Here is an 18,520-nt window from a genome sequence, read left to right as displayed (position 1 = left end):
TGAAGAATGAAAAATATGAATGCAACTTCCTTGGATTTCACAATGACAAACATTTGGAGTAAACTGTTAACATTTGAAAATAATACAAAGGCAGCAGTTTTACATAAGCGTTATTTATAATGCATTGCGTGCAGATTTGACTGCTAGGGGGGGAGGAAAAGAGATTAAACCAGCGCTTTACTATTCATCTGGAAGGTGAATGGCATGTGGCGATTGCTCAATCGTCGAGACTGCAATGAATGTGTCACTAGAGAGAGTCTGAACCGGGCGGAGTTCCAGCTTTGGGAAGTCCGATACATTTTAGCGAATCGCTTCGTTCGGGCGAAGTGCTTCAATAAAAGCGATTCAATGATTCTTTTGAGTCATCACTCAAGGGTTCTGCTAAAATACCTACAAGCGCGATATTGAGTGCGTCACTCACGTACGAAGTAAACCACGTTTTAGTTAAGCCAATTATAGCTGTGTTTGGTTTGGGATGTATCGACCGTGTTGGTTTTGGATTCAAACACCAAACTGCCAATGTTCTTCCATTCAGTGGAATGGTTAAAGGAATCTTCCGAATCGATTCAATCGAATCATTGAAAAGAACCGATTCGTCCGAATCGGATATCAGCTGAAAGTAGAGCTCAGAAAACAGCATCAGTAGTTCAGTGAGTCAGACAGCCCTTCTCTTTGGCTCAGATCTACACCGGGAATATTTCACACCACATAGCTGCCTCATACAGCAGGCTATATCTTGGGCTTCAATGTTGTTCAAAAAGATCAAACGGACTAGCTAATGCAAAAAAAAAAAAAAAAAGTGAAATCAATGGATAAGCGAAGCTGCAAACCACAGACACTTGCATTTCACATGCATTGACGAGAAAGTAAGTAGGATTTTTTCCCCTTTCTGCAGCGTAGTGCACAGGTGCTCTCCTGGAATATGCTTGCTTGAAATCAGCCCGGTTATATCAGTTTCAACTACTGCAGTTTGTAAGAATGAACGTTCAGTGGCTTCAGAAACCGGTACCGGGGAGACACGGACACAAGCGCTTTGACATAGACGAGCCCGTGATCAGATGTCCGCGGCTCAGCGAGTCTTCGGCTGATGCGGGTCTCCTGGGTTCCTCACCGGGATCCCCGGTAAACGGAGCGCCTCTGATCCACACCTCAGCCCACCAGTGTCCCGCTCGTATCGGCCAGTTCCTGCTAGTGCCCCTGACTGACCGACCAGGGGTACACAGCGCTTTGGACATGGACACAGGAGAGGAACTGCTCTGCAAGGTAAACCAATGCATATACTATAATGTACATGACCTACATAAATATGATCCACTTCAGTCAACTAACACGTTTAATGCCTCCGAGACCCAGCACAACATAGAACGCAGTGATTTTAAAGTTTCATCAATAATAATAATACTTAACTTAAACAAATGATTATTATATTTTTATTTATATAATTTATATTTCTTGTATAAATAGGATAGGCCTATATTATATAGAAATGTGCTAACAAAACAGAAAAAAACAGTGATCTCAGAGATATATATAAAAAAATCTATATACATTTTTACATTCAAAACTGTGATAAACATACACTTTCAGTAGGGAAGGGATATCAGAATTCATGTGCAGATTACATGGATGCCATCTTATTTATATCTATAAATTCAAATCAAATTTGTGGATCTGTATCAAGTATTTGCAAATGCATCTACAACTGCATGAGAAATATGGGGCTGACATGACACACAAAAGGCTGTATTTGATTATTACTTTAAAAGACATTGAATTTCTCATAGTTTGTGCTTCAATCTTAGAGCATCACCTCCATTCAGCTCCAGTGAACGGACTTTATCCGGTCGGAGTTGTACAGTGGTTGACTTATAATACTATACTGTACTCTTTTTTTGTTTTTTCCATCTGCAGGTGTTAGATATGGGTAATTACCAGGAGAAAATAAGAGCCTACAGCATGCTGTCAAGTCATAAGAACATTGCACAGATCAAAGACATAGTTCTTGGGGAGAGCAAAGCATATGTGTTTCAAGAGAAGGATTTTGGTGACATGCACACCTATGTAAAGAGCAGCAAGAGGCTTCCTGAAGACCTGGCCTCCAAGTTTTTCTACCAAGTGGTGTCTGCAGTGAATCACTGCCACCAGGTTGGCATCGTTTTGGGAGACCTCAAGCTCCGCAAGTTTGTGTTCTCAGACGAGAAAAGGTGAGAGTTATAGTTGTCTGTGTGAGAGTGTGAGAAAGCAAGAGTTTTTTGGGGCATGCCAGGTGCGGTACTGTACCTCGTGCATCAATGCTGTGACATTCACTGGGTGAATAGTGTCAGTTCTAGTTTCATTCACTTTTCGCTTCCTCACAGCGATGTGTCACATAGCAGGTGACTAGTGCTGCTTCCCTAAAGATTCAATGGAACAAACCTATTAACACTAATTTACTCATGTTTCTCTGGAAGAGGAACCACTGGTAATCCGACCTCTGAACTCGTGTCCAGAGATATTTCTGTAGAAAACGAGAGTCCTCTGAATTACGCAAGTGAATTATGTGTTAAAAATAAAACTGACTGAATTTAAATATTTTTATCCCCAATGAAGAGAACATGCTGGAGCCTGCTGATCCATCTGTCTAAATATATACTGTATATAAATAAAACTGGTACCAGTATGTAAATTATTTCTGATATATAAAATAAAACTTATATATATATTTCAACATAAATGCTTTAATTAGAGCATGCTGTGTTTCGGCTGCTAGACAGTTACACTCACTTGGAAAAGTTATGATTTTAAAATAATTGTGTGTCAAATTAATCCAGTTTATCCACATGGCTTGGGATCCCTGCATTCTGTCACATTACATTGTGTCTAAATGTTTTTGAATGCAAAAAAAAAAAAAAAAATGCAAATTAACCTTTAAAATGCATCTGTTTAGTGTCAACTAAACTCTAAACTCACCTAATTATACCAGGCTTCCTTAAAACCAATTAGTCAACTAGTCTGTCAAGCAACACACCAATTAGCCGATTTAGCAAATATGTTGTTTTTCACATCCCTCGATACATACAGTAGGTTTGCCATTTCTGGGCCAACATTTTAACCTTTGGGCATCGGTTTTCATTTGAGTTAATGTAAGCAGACAAGAATGTGTAAGAGGACGTAGTCACCCTTCTCTCATAGCAGCCAACGGGTGCAGCGAGATGAGTCATAGCAATGCACACAGAGGGGAAACTCACCATTCAGGATCATACCCACACACTCGACACTCCACTCCTGAAAACAGCACCGCTCGTAGGTGAGGCGCGCCGGCTCTGGCCATTACAACACTTACAGACTGGCAGACGGCAGACGCGTCCGTCTAGCACAGACGTGACCAGGGCACGCTGACATTTGGTCAGACGAAAAGCGCAAAGAAGCATTTGTGCTTTCTTTCACTTTGTTCATCACCAAGCAGCGTAGTGACATATTATGCAAACCTGCTGTTCGTAAACACTGTATCTTTCCGAATGCAATTTCCATAGCTAGAATAGCTTTTGCAAAATGCGGTTATGATGAGTGATGGATAAGCAACAAAAAGGCCGAAACTGTGATAACGCTGAGATACAGTGTGTGATCGCATACTCAAAGACACTCATTGACCTGGAATGTGTCTGTAGTTAGATTGTGAAACACACACACACACACGCACACAAACAGGCTGGTTGGGCAGGGGCCGTTCATGCGTCACTGATGTAACAGCGCTGTTCATGGGTAATAAGGCTCTGCCAGATGCCTTGAGCGTACGGCACAGGTGCAAGAAGAACACAGTGGACCTGCAGCACAGCGCAGTGCACTCATTTGTCCTCAGTCTCTCTTTCTGTCACACACACACACACACACACACACACTCACAGGACTATGACTCATTCTCTCCACCTCTCTGGCAGAATGCTGTTGTGTCATCTGCAAACCCCCAAACTGAGACTGATAGCTAGTGATGAAACACAATAGCATGCAGGGCAGCTCATGTTTTACTAAAAGGTATACCACAGACTCACTGGTCATCAAGTCTACCGTTAAAAGTCCACAGGGATATTGCTAGAGTAGTAGGGATTTGTTTCCTATTGGAAATTGAGCTAAACTTAGCCCAGACTTTAGAAGAATACATTACAAAGTGCTTCGGAATGAGAGGAAGTGTGTTTTTATTTTGTATGCGTGCGTTGTGGAAACTCTGGGGCGTGCTTTTGTTTAAATGAAGGCCGTAATTAGAGCGTCTGTCTTTGTACGTTCTCAGCAATCTGTGAGCTCAACGAAAGTGATAGCGAGGTGTTTCAGCAAAGTGCACAATTGAAGAAGGCTTCAATACATCACTTTGTTTAGCAGGGGAAGAGGAATATACTAAATCCATCATCGGCAGGTCCAGAATGAAATCTGTGCCCACAGAGTTCTGCAGAAAGCTGGATCACCTGTCATTTACATCACCCCCTCACCCCACGTGTTTCATACTGGCTAATTTGATTGTGGTTTCAGATTTGTTAAAAGTGTATCACAAGATTAACATATTTTACAAAGTTTGAAACTTGAACGTGCTCTCCAATGGCAGTTAATAAAGAGATTACCAGCTATGGAAATGCATAACGAGGGACTGTTAAATTTATTGATTCCAAAGATCAAATATCATCTTTTTGCAAAGACCCCCCCCCCCCCCATCTTAATATTTTCATCTATAAAAATAAAAATTGGCTAATTCTCTTTGCACTAAAGCAAACAAAATATTATTTGTTATTTAATATTAATATTTAAATTATTTAATTTAATGTACTTTTCAGTCATTTATGATTTTTTTATGTCAAATTTAATGAATGTAAAATAATTATTGCAACAGTATCTCTATATTAATTTTTATATTCACACATTAAATAGGACAGCGTTAAAATGTTCAAACATTTTGGATCAGTATGATTCTTTAAAAAAAATAACACTTTTATTCAGCAATGATGCATTAAATTGATCTAAAGTGACAAGAAAGATATTTCAATTTCAAATAAATATTGTTCTTTTGAACTTTCAAAGAAAAAAGCTTTCCACAAAAACAAAAAGTAGAACAACTATTTGATGATGTTTCTAAAAATTTTCCTGAGCAGCAAACCAGAACGATTTCTGAAGGATTGTGTGACACTGAAGACACTGAAAATTTAGTTTTGCCATCACAGAAATAAATTATATTTCAAAATACATATTCAAATAGGAAAAGAGTTACTTAAAATTGTACTACATTTTACATTTTTTATAAAAAATGTAAAAAAAAAATTTGCAAAGCATTAAGAAATCTTACTTTTTTACTGACCCCACCAACTTTACCGTGTAAAGCTGCAACTTCAATTTGGAAAATTCTACAAGTTCTAAATTAAAATGAAGTGTGGAAAATGTAAAACATGACCTGATCATTAGTGAAAAGTAACTGATTCTAAATGGAGTGTATACAGTTAGTCAGTCATGCCACAACACTATAACTCTTCCATGGCTGTCCTAAACATCATGTGTTTGTTTTAGGACCCAACTGAAATTAGATGGTCTGGAGGACTGCCATATTCTGTGCGGAGAGGACGACTCGATGTTCGACACACACGGCTGCCCTGCGTACGTGAGTCCGGAGATTTTGAACGGCGGAGGGTGTTACTCAGGCAAGCAGGCGGACGCATGGAGCCTCGGCGTCATGCTCTACACATTGCTGGTGGGCCGCTATCCTTTCCACGACCCGGACCCTGCAACCCTGTTCTCTAAGATTCGACGGGGCACATATTGCCTCCCTGATGGGCTGTCTTTAAGGGCACGCTGCCTACTTCGCAGTCTGCTCAGAAAGGACCCGGGCGAAAGACTGACCACAGCGGAGGTCCTCATTCACCCGTGGTTCAATGGCAACACCCAGGACACAGGAAACGCAGAACAGCATGTCAACCTCAGAGAACAGACTGTGCCCCAGATAGAAATGGAGCAGGACGAGGATCTTTTCTCCTGAGGAAACCAATATAGCTTGAATATGGACCAAAACTGTTGGTTTTCTTGGTGTTTTGTTTTTATTATTTGGTCTCTCATATGGATTTTGTAATAGATTCAGAAGTATACTCACTCAAGGTACTGTATCATCTGTGTCAGGTTTAAGGACAGTGTGCACAACTGCCAGTGTATTTTGAAGTCGTCTGCTATAGTGAACCATTTTTGAGCTGTATGAAGTGAATGAGGCTAGGCATTATGGGTCATGTGATAATGAGAGAATGTGAGAATGTGGGCTTGGTGACTAACCTCGGCCTGTGGGCCAGACCGGTGGCTTCAAGATTACTGTCAAAACCAAATATGTAGGTTGACTCACCAATTGAATACTGCGCTAGCAAAAGTAGGTGTCTATTTTAATAAGAGAGGAATGAAACCTAGAGGCATCTGACACATATAAATATGGAGGACTAGAAGTGCAGCTTAAAAAATATAATGAAGAAACAATTATCAATGTAATTAATTCATGTGTAGAAATGAGATTAAATGGACCAATAGATGATACATTGATCAATAGTTTTTAAATGCTAATGTTCTTCTTTTAAAGCATTTAAAACAACAACTAATTGCTTTTCTTTGTTCTTTTTTTCTTTACACATTGGAAGCCAAAGGTGTGTATCCTAAAAGACTAGCGAAAGCTCATTGGTTGCTGCCATTTATGAACTATCCAATGATATTTTCAAAGTTGACTGACAGAAGGATAAAGGAAACAATTGGCAAATGATTTAAGAAAAGCAATTTTCCAATGCTTTATCATATAAAATTTGAATTGTTTTATTATTTATATTAATAATTCAAATAAATATTTAGTTGTTACATTTAAAATTGTAAACATTTTTTAAATAAAACACTAGTAATTATGTCTTCATTTTTTAATTTTTAATAAATTGATAATTTAATTCTTCACTTAGTTTTTAGGTGGCACTTCGTCTTACATGTTATAAGCTGTTTTAAATCACAGATACTGTGTGCTATTCTGACCTCTGCCTCTCAGAATTGCCAAACTGTACAGAAGAGCCGTGCAAAGGTTAAATGTCACATATTGACCTTTAAGACTCCGTGGCAACCAAAGGGGTCACCATAACATACAGATGTTCAGGATGAGCTTCTTACAGACTGATAGAAAGTGTTCATTTTTTTCTGCTGTATCCTGATCTCTCTAGTCCTTCTAGTCACAGCTTCCTTACTTGAATCCAAGCAACCTTATGAAAGCATGACACTTCAGTATGGCAGGCCAGTTCATACTGCGGGTAAGATGACTCAACAGCTGGGCGTTGGTGTAACGAAGAGAAAAAGGGCTATGAACCCAGATTAGTGTGCGTAGCTTTACTCTCACTTTAAAGAAAGGAGGACAGTACTACAATAGCACTACTATAAGGGTAGAGTGTCCTATAAAAGTCTGTTTTCTGCTTGCCCTCGTGTTGGGGGTTGTATGTTACCTCTGAATCCAAGCAAAATGGTGATACGTGACGTTTATGGTTTCTGAAAGGCTCTTTATAAGCGAAGGCTGGAGGGTATGCAAAATGCCTGTCTCATGCATGCAACACATGGGTAAAGCTGACACCAGTACACAGAGTTCATATTGCACTGTGAATTATGTATTTGTGACACAAACCTCAAGGCTCGACTGAGAGGGTTCAACGGTTAAAATTCATTGTACAAATGAGCGTTTGTAAATATGTGCATCTTAAGTATGTGTACAAAACTGAATAAAGATGACTCTGTCTTATTTACATCTTTGGTGCATTCTGTGAAATACATCTCTCTAGTGTAGCACAGTGCATTGCATGTAATTCCTTGTGATTTATTTGTACATTTCCAGCCCATCAGAAATCACTAATAATTTTCTTAAAGTTGCAGAATGTCAATATAGAACTCTGGTTTATTGAATAATTGCTCTTAAAAGTAGGATTAATTTCTTATGCATCTCATCCAATACCTTCATTGCTAATTCCACAACATAATTTTATACCTAGCAATGGAGGCTTGAGCCTAATGCAGTTAATAAAGAAGTTATTAAAGAGAAAGGAAGACAGAGTGATTCGATTAGGTGTGTGTGATTTACCTGCGTCTGTGCATCTCTCTACAGTTTTCTCGTTACATCTCGTGAAACTAAGTTCATCTCCTTCAAAAACAGCAGTCTTATTACCTCACTAGTGAGAAATGTCACGTAGCTGTTAAGTTGCTAAGCTTTTTTACTTGTTTTACATGCTATACTTTATTGCAATTAAGATTATGAAAACATCATATTTAGTTTGCACTTAAGTATATATTTAAGCATATTAATTCTGTAATAAGTCATTTTTTAAAAGTATGTTAAAGTGTACTTCTTTTTCACAAGGGAACTTAACCACTGACAGGAGTAAAATGTCCTCTTGTGCTAAATTCAGGGCAGACTGAAAGAGAAAGCTTAATGTGCATTTTGACCTGAGAGTCAGGTAGCTCCGCCCTCTGTTATGACCTCACAGAGGCTTGCGTAAGTGACTGATTGGGTATCAACAGAGTAGCTGGAGCGTCTCTTTTATTGGCCGGCTGCCATGGAGCGTTGCACGCCATGGACTCAATTGCCAAACATGTCGGAGCCGGCCTTGGGTGACGCTCTGATAAAAAGCACCAATGTGCTTGCACTACCCATATTATCTTGACACTAGTCTCTCTGAGTGACATTATGAGTCACTACCAAGTGTATGAGGTTGTCTCCAATCAAAAGATGATGTGATGGGATAAGGTCAAATTTAAGGGCCTGTTAGCAGCTTAGTTGTGATATGCAGTCAAGCTGTAGACGTGATGATAGATAAAGGGGTGTAAAGTGACTCTGTAAGCAACTTGCGTCACAACATGTCAACTGCACTGACTATTAATCTGCTTCAAGTGAAGGTAACGCCATCAGCCATGAACCTAAGCCTCTAAAGACTTGATTTCAAGATTAACAAGAGCAAGAGCACTCCAGGAGCCATTATGATGCACAGCTTATTGCTGCAGAGCATTTCATCTTTTGACAGAAGCATTTAAACACAAATACTAAATCACACTTTCTGTTATTACTAGAGCTGTAGTCAAGTCCGGCTTTGTCGAGTCCAAGTCAAGTCCAAGTCCAGGACTAGTCGAGACCGAGTCAAGACCGAGTCCAAAGAGGTTCGAGTCCAAGTCAAGTCCAAGTCCAAAAGTTTCGAGTCCAAGTCCAAGACCGAGTCCAAATGAGTGAAAAAAGGGTCCTCTTCAAGACCACATACTTAACTACTGATAATGTTTGTGATGCGAGAGAAAGCATATCTCCTATTCTAAGAAAATCATTTTACATTATTATTTGTAATGATCAAAAAGCATGTGCAAAGTAACAACTCTGTAGGACAGGGGTCTCCAAACTACATCCTGGATGGCCAATGTCCTGAAAAGTTTAGCTCCAACTGGCCTTAAAACACCTGGAAGATTAGTGTGTCTAGTAAGAGCTTGATTAGGTTCAAGTGTGTATAATTAGGGTTAAAGCTAACAGGGGCGTTAAACAAGATCCCGGGCCCTATGCATACATAGGCAGTCCTGATGGGCCCCCATGGCCCCCACCCATGAAAATATCCAGGTAAAAAATATATATTTCAGATTCATACTTTTCAAGGGCCCTCTCTTCCTTTGGGGCCTTGCTACTGGTTTTACCCCCAGTCCGACCCTGGGAGCTAAACTTGGATAAACAAACAAAGTTTGGAACGGTAAGGTCAAATAATTTTTATGTACTTTATTTTTTGTTGACATTATATCTGTGGCCAAAAATGTATATGACTATGCCTAATTGGCACAGTGCACAGACACACGCAAAGCTCGGGATATGACAAATGCGTGCAGCAAGGCTAAAATGGATACGTTTGGCTCTACTGGACATGCGCACATAAATACAGCGAAATTTTTGTCATACTGCTCTAGTGCTTGCATAGACTAGTCGAGCACTGTCGGAAACAATCAACAATCGACTACTCCAGCATGCATTAACCATAATGCATACAAAGTGTTTGCAAGTGCGACGTGAATTTTAGAATTACAATATTGCGTGGAGCTGTTACTATATGACCTTATCTATGTTGCATGTAAAAATAAAATATGTAATGTAATAATTAGGGTTGTGCCTGAAGCCGAATAGGCCTACCTTATTCGGAATGGCACGAATAATGGCTTAAAAAACGAATAACGCTCAAGGAATAATTCTGCCTGAATACTCGGCTGAAGCTGACAGAGTCTGGTGTTTGCTAGATAACAGGTGAGCCAGGGCATCAGCGCCAGAAGTGAATGAATGTAAACTTTATGAGTGAAAAGAGCGCAAATCAAACACCGCATTGTTGTCGCCTCTCTGTTTATCTCTCAGAAATCAGAGCGTTGCCAGAGGAATTTTACCTATAATAATACATCATAGTTACACGTTATATTATTTGTATATATTTAAAAGGCAAATTGTGAAAGCTTAGGCTACCATGATACGAATGAATGGAATAAGCACAGCGCGCTCACTAATCAAACAGCCGCGCTGCGCGTCTCAGTCTCTCAAAAACCAAACCAGTTCTCTCTCAAGAGTAGGCTAATAATCAGCTTCGATACGGATACATTGTCTACTTGTCCTACATGTTTGCATCTTTACCTTTTGCTGGTTTGCGCGGAACACACACATCTGTTTAGTGAAGTTCATTAACATTAAGACTCGCTCAAAGTGTTCTGCGTAATGAGAATGTGTGCATTGAATGGATTCAGTCGTGTTCAAATGATCACTAAACGTTTGTCATGACATCTCTCTGCTTGCATGATAAATATTATTTTAGAAATTAATAATTATTTCAGTTTAACACGACATACTTCAGTGATAACTACGAAAAAATATATAAAAAGTCATAACAGTCTTATCAAGTAACTGTACGATGTTGTATCCGAATGCAGATAGGAAAAATTTTGTGATTGTTACAGATACAAATACTGGCTGTTACATGAAAATGTAAATGTGAAATGTCATATATAAAGTTTTTAAAATTTACATATGTAATTGTTGCATAACGCTATACATTAATACGCGTTTATTGATTAAAAAAAGGCTATCTAGGTGTAGACGTAAATAAAACACAATCTAACAGGTAGAAAATTAAATTGGAAACATCTAAACTTTTCAGGTCGCAGTAAGTGCACCACTGGTCATGCACATCCTTTCCCGGAACAATACTGAAAGCTAAGGCAAGATGGAGAAACAGATGATCATAGTTGTACAAGGATAGCCATTTTTTAAATGAATCTATTAGCAGAGCTACTGCAAGTGATTTTAAGTGCTGGAATTCCATTTATTCTTTGCTGAAACTTCTGCGTCATCATGGAGAGCGGGTCATGGTTGCCCAGCAACAGCAGACGCCACTGGAGCGCAAGCGCAGGCTACTGAGTGCTTTGGAAATAAGGAGAGCGGCGCGCCACACGTTTTCAGTCGCGACATCATGCAAATGTGGTTTTGTTTTGAAGGAGAAATTTTTTATTTTATTTTTTTGCTGGACTCGGTCGAGACCAACTAGAAGACTTGGCGAGTCCAATGGCCAAGTCCGAGACAAGTCCGAGTGCAAATGCAACGAGTCCGAGACAAGTCCGAGACGACAGAAAAATGTCTCGAGTCCGGACTCGAGTCCAAGACCGGACTCGAGTACTACAGCCCTAGTTATTACTGTCAGTTACATTGCAGTGTCTACATTCCCACATATAAATAAGAAGCAGAGGTTCACATGATCAAAAAAGAATCCAAACAAACTGTTTCCAATTCCATCATTTCAAAGATTTTCCATCTAAAACAACTTTACAACACTAATTTCAAAAGTACACTAATTTGAGGTCAAGGGAAAGGGCTGACAGGGTTCGAAAGATTATCAGAAGAACGTTATTTGTCAGATGTCCACAGTTTTTAATCAGAGGCCAAGTACACATCTGTTATCAGTGTCTGTATTGCTCATTACTATTGTTGAGTTCAAGCCATTTTTAAGCATATTTGTGTTCAGTTCGTGCCATTTTTAAGCATATTTGTATACTATTATATACTTATTAATTTTGTTAATTAGCTTTTATGTTTATATTTTCAGTATTCATTTAATTTTAGTTCACATTTTAGTAATTGTAATGCTTTGGTCATTTGTATTAGTTTTTCTTTTTTTAAAAAAAGCACTTCTGTGTAGATTAAATGAATTTTTATTTAAGTTTTTAGTTTTGGAAATTTACTTAAACTCATTTTATTTCAGTTAGTTGCAAGGGGTATCATTTACATTTTTTAATTGAATTATTTGATTTATTTATTTCATCTAGGGCTAGGCTATATTTGACCTTATTCAGTTAACCAAAACGATTTTAATAGTTTTAGTTTAGTTAACAACAACAACACTGTCGTGTCGACCATGGTTTATGCACATTTCCACATATCCGTCATAACAAACTAAAAGTAAAAGTAAATATTTACTGGAACCATTCATATTTGATTATTAGTGTTATGACACACTCATGTGGAGAGGTTTGGTACTGCAACAATTACTTTTCCCAAAGAAAAACATTTATTCTTGGAAAACAGGGACATAATTAAATTGGACGAAGGAAAGAAAAATCACTGGAATTCACAAAATAATGCAAGCATGTTTAAGATAACGCATTTCCCTATTGCTAAAATACACAAAAAGCCTGCACTTCTTATTATACATGGCAATTATAAACCACCAGAGGCCAGTATTTCAGCAAAAGCTGATAAAGTTGTTGTCAGGCCTGTTGAACAGATGGTTTGATGGTTCTCCATGCTAAGTGCAAGCATCTGTTTCACGGTCTGTTTCAGTATGTAAACTACATCAGAGCTCAAAACATTCTGTCGTTCACTCACACAAAATGAGACGCTTTACCCTGTAAACTGCCATCTAATTGAAGTCATTCGATCGCCTGTCAATATTAATACAGTAGCTTGCTATAGACTACTCTAATTATGACTCACAGGGTTATACATTTTAAACCGCGTGACATTAAAAGCAGAATTGTCAGTTACGTAAATGGGTTACATTTTATTTTAAGATGTCATTGTTATAGTGTAATTATACATTTAAGGACTGAGTAATATTAATTAACTAATCTACTTACTATGGTTAGGGTTAGAATTAGGGTTTGGTTTAGGGTTTCTTGCATGTAATTATGCATAATTGATTGTCATTATAATAGTAGGTAACGAGTGTAACAGGGACACCTTAAAATAAAGTGTTACCTTTTAGTGAAGTACCTGTATAAATTGAACTTCAGGTGTGCTTCAAATGGTATATCACAGCGTACTCATATCAGACATACGGAAGTAGGGTAATTCCATTATGTCAGTACAAAACTGTGAAAGTTTAGGCATTGTGTATAGCATCGTGGTTGATTGACAGGTAAGGGGCGGTATTTCGTTGCATTCAAAACGCATTCAACCACATGCCTGTGTACACTAATTCAGCAAGTGTTTTCCCGAAAGTGAATGAAAGTGTAAAATCTCTGAACGTTTTTGTGTCCCGGCCATTCAACTTAATACAATGCAAACAAAGGCCTATACTTATTAGAACACTATACGAACACCCAACTACTTGGAATGCTTTAGCAAGCACATTTTGGAAATGTTTTCAGGACAACTCATAATGACAAAAAGTTTTATAGAGACAAAGAATCTTGAGGTAGAGGTTTTAAAAATGCTATTTTTTTTTTTATCCTTGTGGTGTTTCCTTTTCTGCTGTGTACAAAATATTTTTCAGGTTTGAACCAGCTAACATTTCAAAAGGCTTTTGTCTCCTGCAAGGGACAAATAACATGGGGAATGTTGCAACAAATCTGAGAGAGAGCTAATCTTCTAATAATCGCACTATGGTGCCCTGAATTTGAGCTGCATTACATTTGCTCTCCCTCATGAGATCCCAGGTTTGTCAGAGCTCTGTTGGCTGGGTTATATCATTACCCCTCCTGATGGAAGTGAAACTTTCAGAGGAGCCATAATTTCGAAACTGCTCAGACAGATGATGTTTGAGTCACACTCATCATTTTATTACCGCTCTCTCTAAATGTCATGTTCATTCCTGCTCAGTCATTCATCAGCCATCACATCTGTTAATAGGCCTGCTGGAAATCATGCAGTCTGTACATCACTGAGATGGTAACACTAAACAGAGAAGCTACTTGTTGAGCCTGTTTTCACTCACAACATCGACTGGTTTTATATTAACAGTGAATCATTATAGTAATAGCAAGCTTAAGATAATATGTAGGTTAAAATAAACATAATAGTTAAAAGACAGTTTGAAGGAACATATTTTTGATTTGGTGTTGATGAAGGAGTGAATGTGTCTAATGGGACTGAGTGCATTTAAAGCAACAAAGAAAAAAAATCTTTCTGAAATGATGTTGATGTAACCTAATTGCTTTATGTGTAACCAATTTACAACAAGCTAATTTTTTAGTGAATAAACATTGGGAAACTCAGGGATGTCGGCTATTAGCACTTAATAAAATGGGTGATATTATGTACAGTTTTATTAGCATAAAAACAGTGTGTGGTCCTAACGTGTTATTCTATCAAATGAAATTCAAAAAGAAAATAATTTTTGTTTTTAATATTTAAAGAGGGACACAAGGAGCAGTAAAGCAGAAATACACTAGCATAAAATGTTTCCTTGTTAGGCAGTAGTAACTTTCAAAAATATTGCTGTTTTATTCAAATAGTGTGCTCTTTACCGAGAGTAAATTGGACATGTTGGATGTATTGAATGTGACACAGTGGAGCAAGAGGCCTAAGTAGCTTATCTTCCAGGCTCCATCAGCAAATACCCAATCAGCATTTTTGAAAAAAAAAATCACCCAAAATAGCCAGAAAGATTAATTCTAATCAGACTTACATCACATTGTGAGAGGCTTAGCTGCACTTGCCAAATATTGACCATTATATCCAAGCACACAGGCTGCTTTTGGTAAGGAAGCTGTGCGTTTTTGGTATAAAAATTAGTTAACGCCCAGCCTTGTGTAAAGCCACAGAAGAGAAAATCCTGGCTTGAGCAACAAGATTAGATTCTCAGCACATAACACCTATTGTGTTCTCTTCAAATCCCACAGATCAGCCATCTCATTGGCAGCCTTGCTGGTTGTTCTCCCTATACGACTACGGAGATTGGATGTGTTAACAAGAATATAAATAAACTCTGTCTGAAAAAGGTAACTATAGAGAAACTGTAGGGCTATAAATTTAAAGTGAGGAAGTTCCTTGCCATTATACCTTTAGTTGTTATACCAAACAATTTTCTTGTGAAAATTCTAAAGCTGTCAAAAAATCTATATTTGATCAATAGTAATATTGGTGTATGGGTATTTAAAATACACTGTAAAAAATAAGTGTAATTTTAACTGTAAAATTTTGTAAAAATGCTACGGAAAAAAACTGATAATAGGTTAACAGTAAGTTCCCGTACTATATACAGGGAAAAACTGTAAAAGATCTAACAAAGCATTTAATGTAAATTTACAGTAAAATTCTGTTAATTATACAGCTTTTAGAAGTAAAAAAAGAACAAATCAATGTATAATTTACAGTCTAAAACTGTAAACTGATATTCCCAGAATTCCCTGCGTGACACTCCACGTTTGAAAGTATTTTGTTTAAATAATCATGTTTTTAAATAGTTCTTGTTATCAGTTATGTACATTTGAGCTTTATGTTACATCTTCTGTTGCTTAATGAAAGTTTTTTGCATTATTTAAGTATCACGTGTGTTACCATGATGGTGTTTTGTGTTTCCAGAAATGTGCACCTTCTATATGTTAATATATACTTCTGCTTGTGGTGAAGCTACTTGTGATGAGCTTTGATACTTCATGTGGCTTTCTCTTATACAGTACCATCTTTATTATTATGGTGGTTGTCAGTATTTTCAAGGTACAAAACAGATTTAATTTTGTGTGTTGTTGAATTTACTGGTTTATATTCACATTTTCTTGTTTGTAAATTACAGCTTTATATTGTAAAATTAACAGTTTTTGACGTAAATGTGTTTACAGTTTTCTGTATTTTTACAAAATTATTCTGGCAACCACAGCTGCCAAAAAGTTTTTGTAAAAACAACAAGAAATTTTTTACAGTGTAGAACATGTAGAACATCAACACATCTCTCCTCACAGGCACCTTCCCCACTGCATTCAAGCAGGTTCGGGTAACCCCACTGCTCAAAAAACTTATATTAAACACTTCTCTTACAGAAAGATACAGACCTGTTTCTCTCCTTCCAATCATAGTGAAAATCCCTGAAAGATTTGTTTTCAACCAGGTATTATTGTTTCTTTCACAGAACAACAAATTGGATGCTAACCAGTCAGGTTTCAGGAGTGGCCATTCAACGGAGACTGCGTTACTGTCAGTCACGGAAACCCTGCAAATTGCAAAATCTGATTAAATCATCAGTTCTTATTCTGCTGGATCTATCTGATGCTTTTTGTCAATCATCAGATACTCCTGTCTGCCCTCTCATCACTGGGCATCAATTCACTGGTTTGAATCCTATCTCACTGGCAGGTGTTTCAGGGGGTTTTGGAGAGGAGAGGTATCCAAAGCACAGTTTCTGGAGTTCCTCAAGGATCAGTTCTTGGACCCCTCCTCTTCTCCGTATACACAACATCACTGGGTCACAAAATACAGGTGCATGGCTTCTCCTAATATTGCTATGCTGATGACCCACAGCTCTATCTTTCACTTCAACCAGATGATCCAATGGAAGCCCCACAGATCTCAGGGTGCCAGCTGACCTTCAAAGACCACATTTTTGCAGATTTGCATTGCACAACATAAGATCAGGCCCTTTTCTAACTTCTTGTCCAGGCCCTTGTCATTTTTAGGCTGGACTACTGCAATGCTCTTCTGGCTGGATTTCCATCAAGCACAATCAAACCTCTACAAATGTTTCAGAATGCAGCGGCTACTGGTTATGGCTTGCATCAAGTTCAAGACATTGATGGTTGCACATAGAACAGCCACAGACTCAGCACCCACCCAACATCCACTCACTATTATGAATCTACATCCCCTCCAGAAGTCTGAGATCCGATAGTGAGCTATGCCTCATGGTACCATCACAGAGAGGCTTAAAATCACTTTCCAGAACATTCTCGTTCACCATACCGATCTGGTGGAATGATCTTCCCACCCCTATCCAGAATGCTGAATCCCTGATTCATTTTGCGTCTGCAAAATGAATAAATGTATGTAAATGTTTGGACATTTTTGCCTTCACTAGTTTAATTTAAATATTAACTAATAATTATTATTAACTAATTAATTATTATCCTTATTCATTGTCTTTGGGTCAACCTTTTCTGTCAGTAGATCTGGGTAAAGATTGCAGGTTTTTATGATATTTTGGTTACATGCCAAACCGAACACACCTGATTCTAACCAAAAGTCCTTAATTATCACAAAAAAATATATAATAATAATAATAATAAATAAATAAATAAATAAAAATCAATGCTTTATTGAACCAGATATTTTACATATAGCTTGTACATTTGTAAGAAAAAATGGAAGGATGCAACATACCTTCGAGATTGCCTTTTGCTATATGTGCTTTAACACCCTACTCCCTCCTGTCATTTCACAAATTAATTTTTAAACATGCAAATGCTCCATGTTGTTTCTTAATTAACATGATCTCATAAAAGCATTTAACACTGCAGGATATATCAACATCCCCCCCACCAAAAAAATTTATAAAATGCATATACATCTGGTAAATGCCTTCCAACCAAAGCAATTTTCAAAGACCGCAGGAGTGAGTCAGTGCATTGTTTTAATGATGAGAAAAAAAGTTTTGTTCCATTATTATGTCAGGGAGAATGCAAAACCTTAGATTAACTTCTCCACCCACACAGAAAAACCTTGCATTGCCATTTTATTGTTGCTCTTTCAAATTACAGTGTCTTGCAAAATCTTTCAAAATGTTAGTTTCAACTTTTTGTGACTTTGCACTCCTGTTTTAAACTCCTTGCAAAGTGCACAAGCTCTTTTGCCCATATTAGGTAATGTTAGCTTCCCCTTTCTTGTGGTTGAGTCCAGGGTGTAAAGTGGTTATGCACACCTCCCTCCACCCACCACGGCAACCATGAACTGTCATTCTGATGCTGTAGTCGATTGTGAACTAGAGTATAATGAAAGGCCTTCACCCTATAAATGCAATGAAGGACATTACATTATCAGAAACCCAAAAATGTTGTATAAAAAATGGACAAAACATTCAGAGGCTGCTTTAAAAGCCGTGACCCGTACAGATGTGTAACAGCGTGAGATTCACATGTCAGCGGGTGAAGTAAAGGAGGAGAGTGGTATGCATGACCTCCTGCTGGAGAAGTTGGGCTACTTTAATTACATTTCAGCAGTGCTGCTTTTCAGAGGCATAGACCATGGTTCTGATCATCTCCTTCTGATTATTAGACCTTTGTAGAGACTCTGTGTGCTGTCAGGCTGTAATTA

At 37.9% G+C, this 18,520-nt stretch overlaps 1 protein-coding gene across 1 annotated transcript; it reads left to right on the top strand.

Annotated features, from left to right (window-relative positions):
• The first annotated feature begins 636 nt into the window (after positions 1-636).
• trib1 (tribbles pseudokinase 1) lies at positions 637-7,754 on the top strand. Its single transcript, XM_052585240.1, has 3 exons — positions 637-1,263; positions 1,912-2,204; positions 5,524-7,754. The coding sequence occupies exons 1-3, from the start codon at positions 979-981 to the stop codon at positions 5,987-5,989; spliced, it is 1,044 nt and encodes a 347-aa protein (XP_052441200.1). The 5' UTR covers positions 637-978; the 3' UTR covers positions 5,990-7,754.
• Positions 7,755-18,520: the final 10,766 nt, after the last annotated feature.

This window comes from Carassius gibelio, chromosome B19, assembly GCF_023724105.1.
Source record: "Carassius gibelio isolate Cgi1373 ecotype wild population from Czech Republic chromosome B19, carGib1.2-hapl.c, whole genome shotgun sequence".
Lineage (NCBI taxonomy): Eukaryota > Metazoa > Chordata > Actinopteri > Cypriniformes > Cyprinidae > Carassius > Carassius gibelio.
Note: the sequence above shows the minus strand (reverse complement) of the source record. Positions and strands in the feature narration are given on the sequence as shown.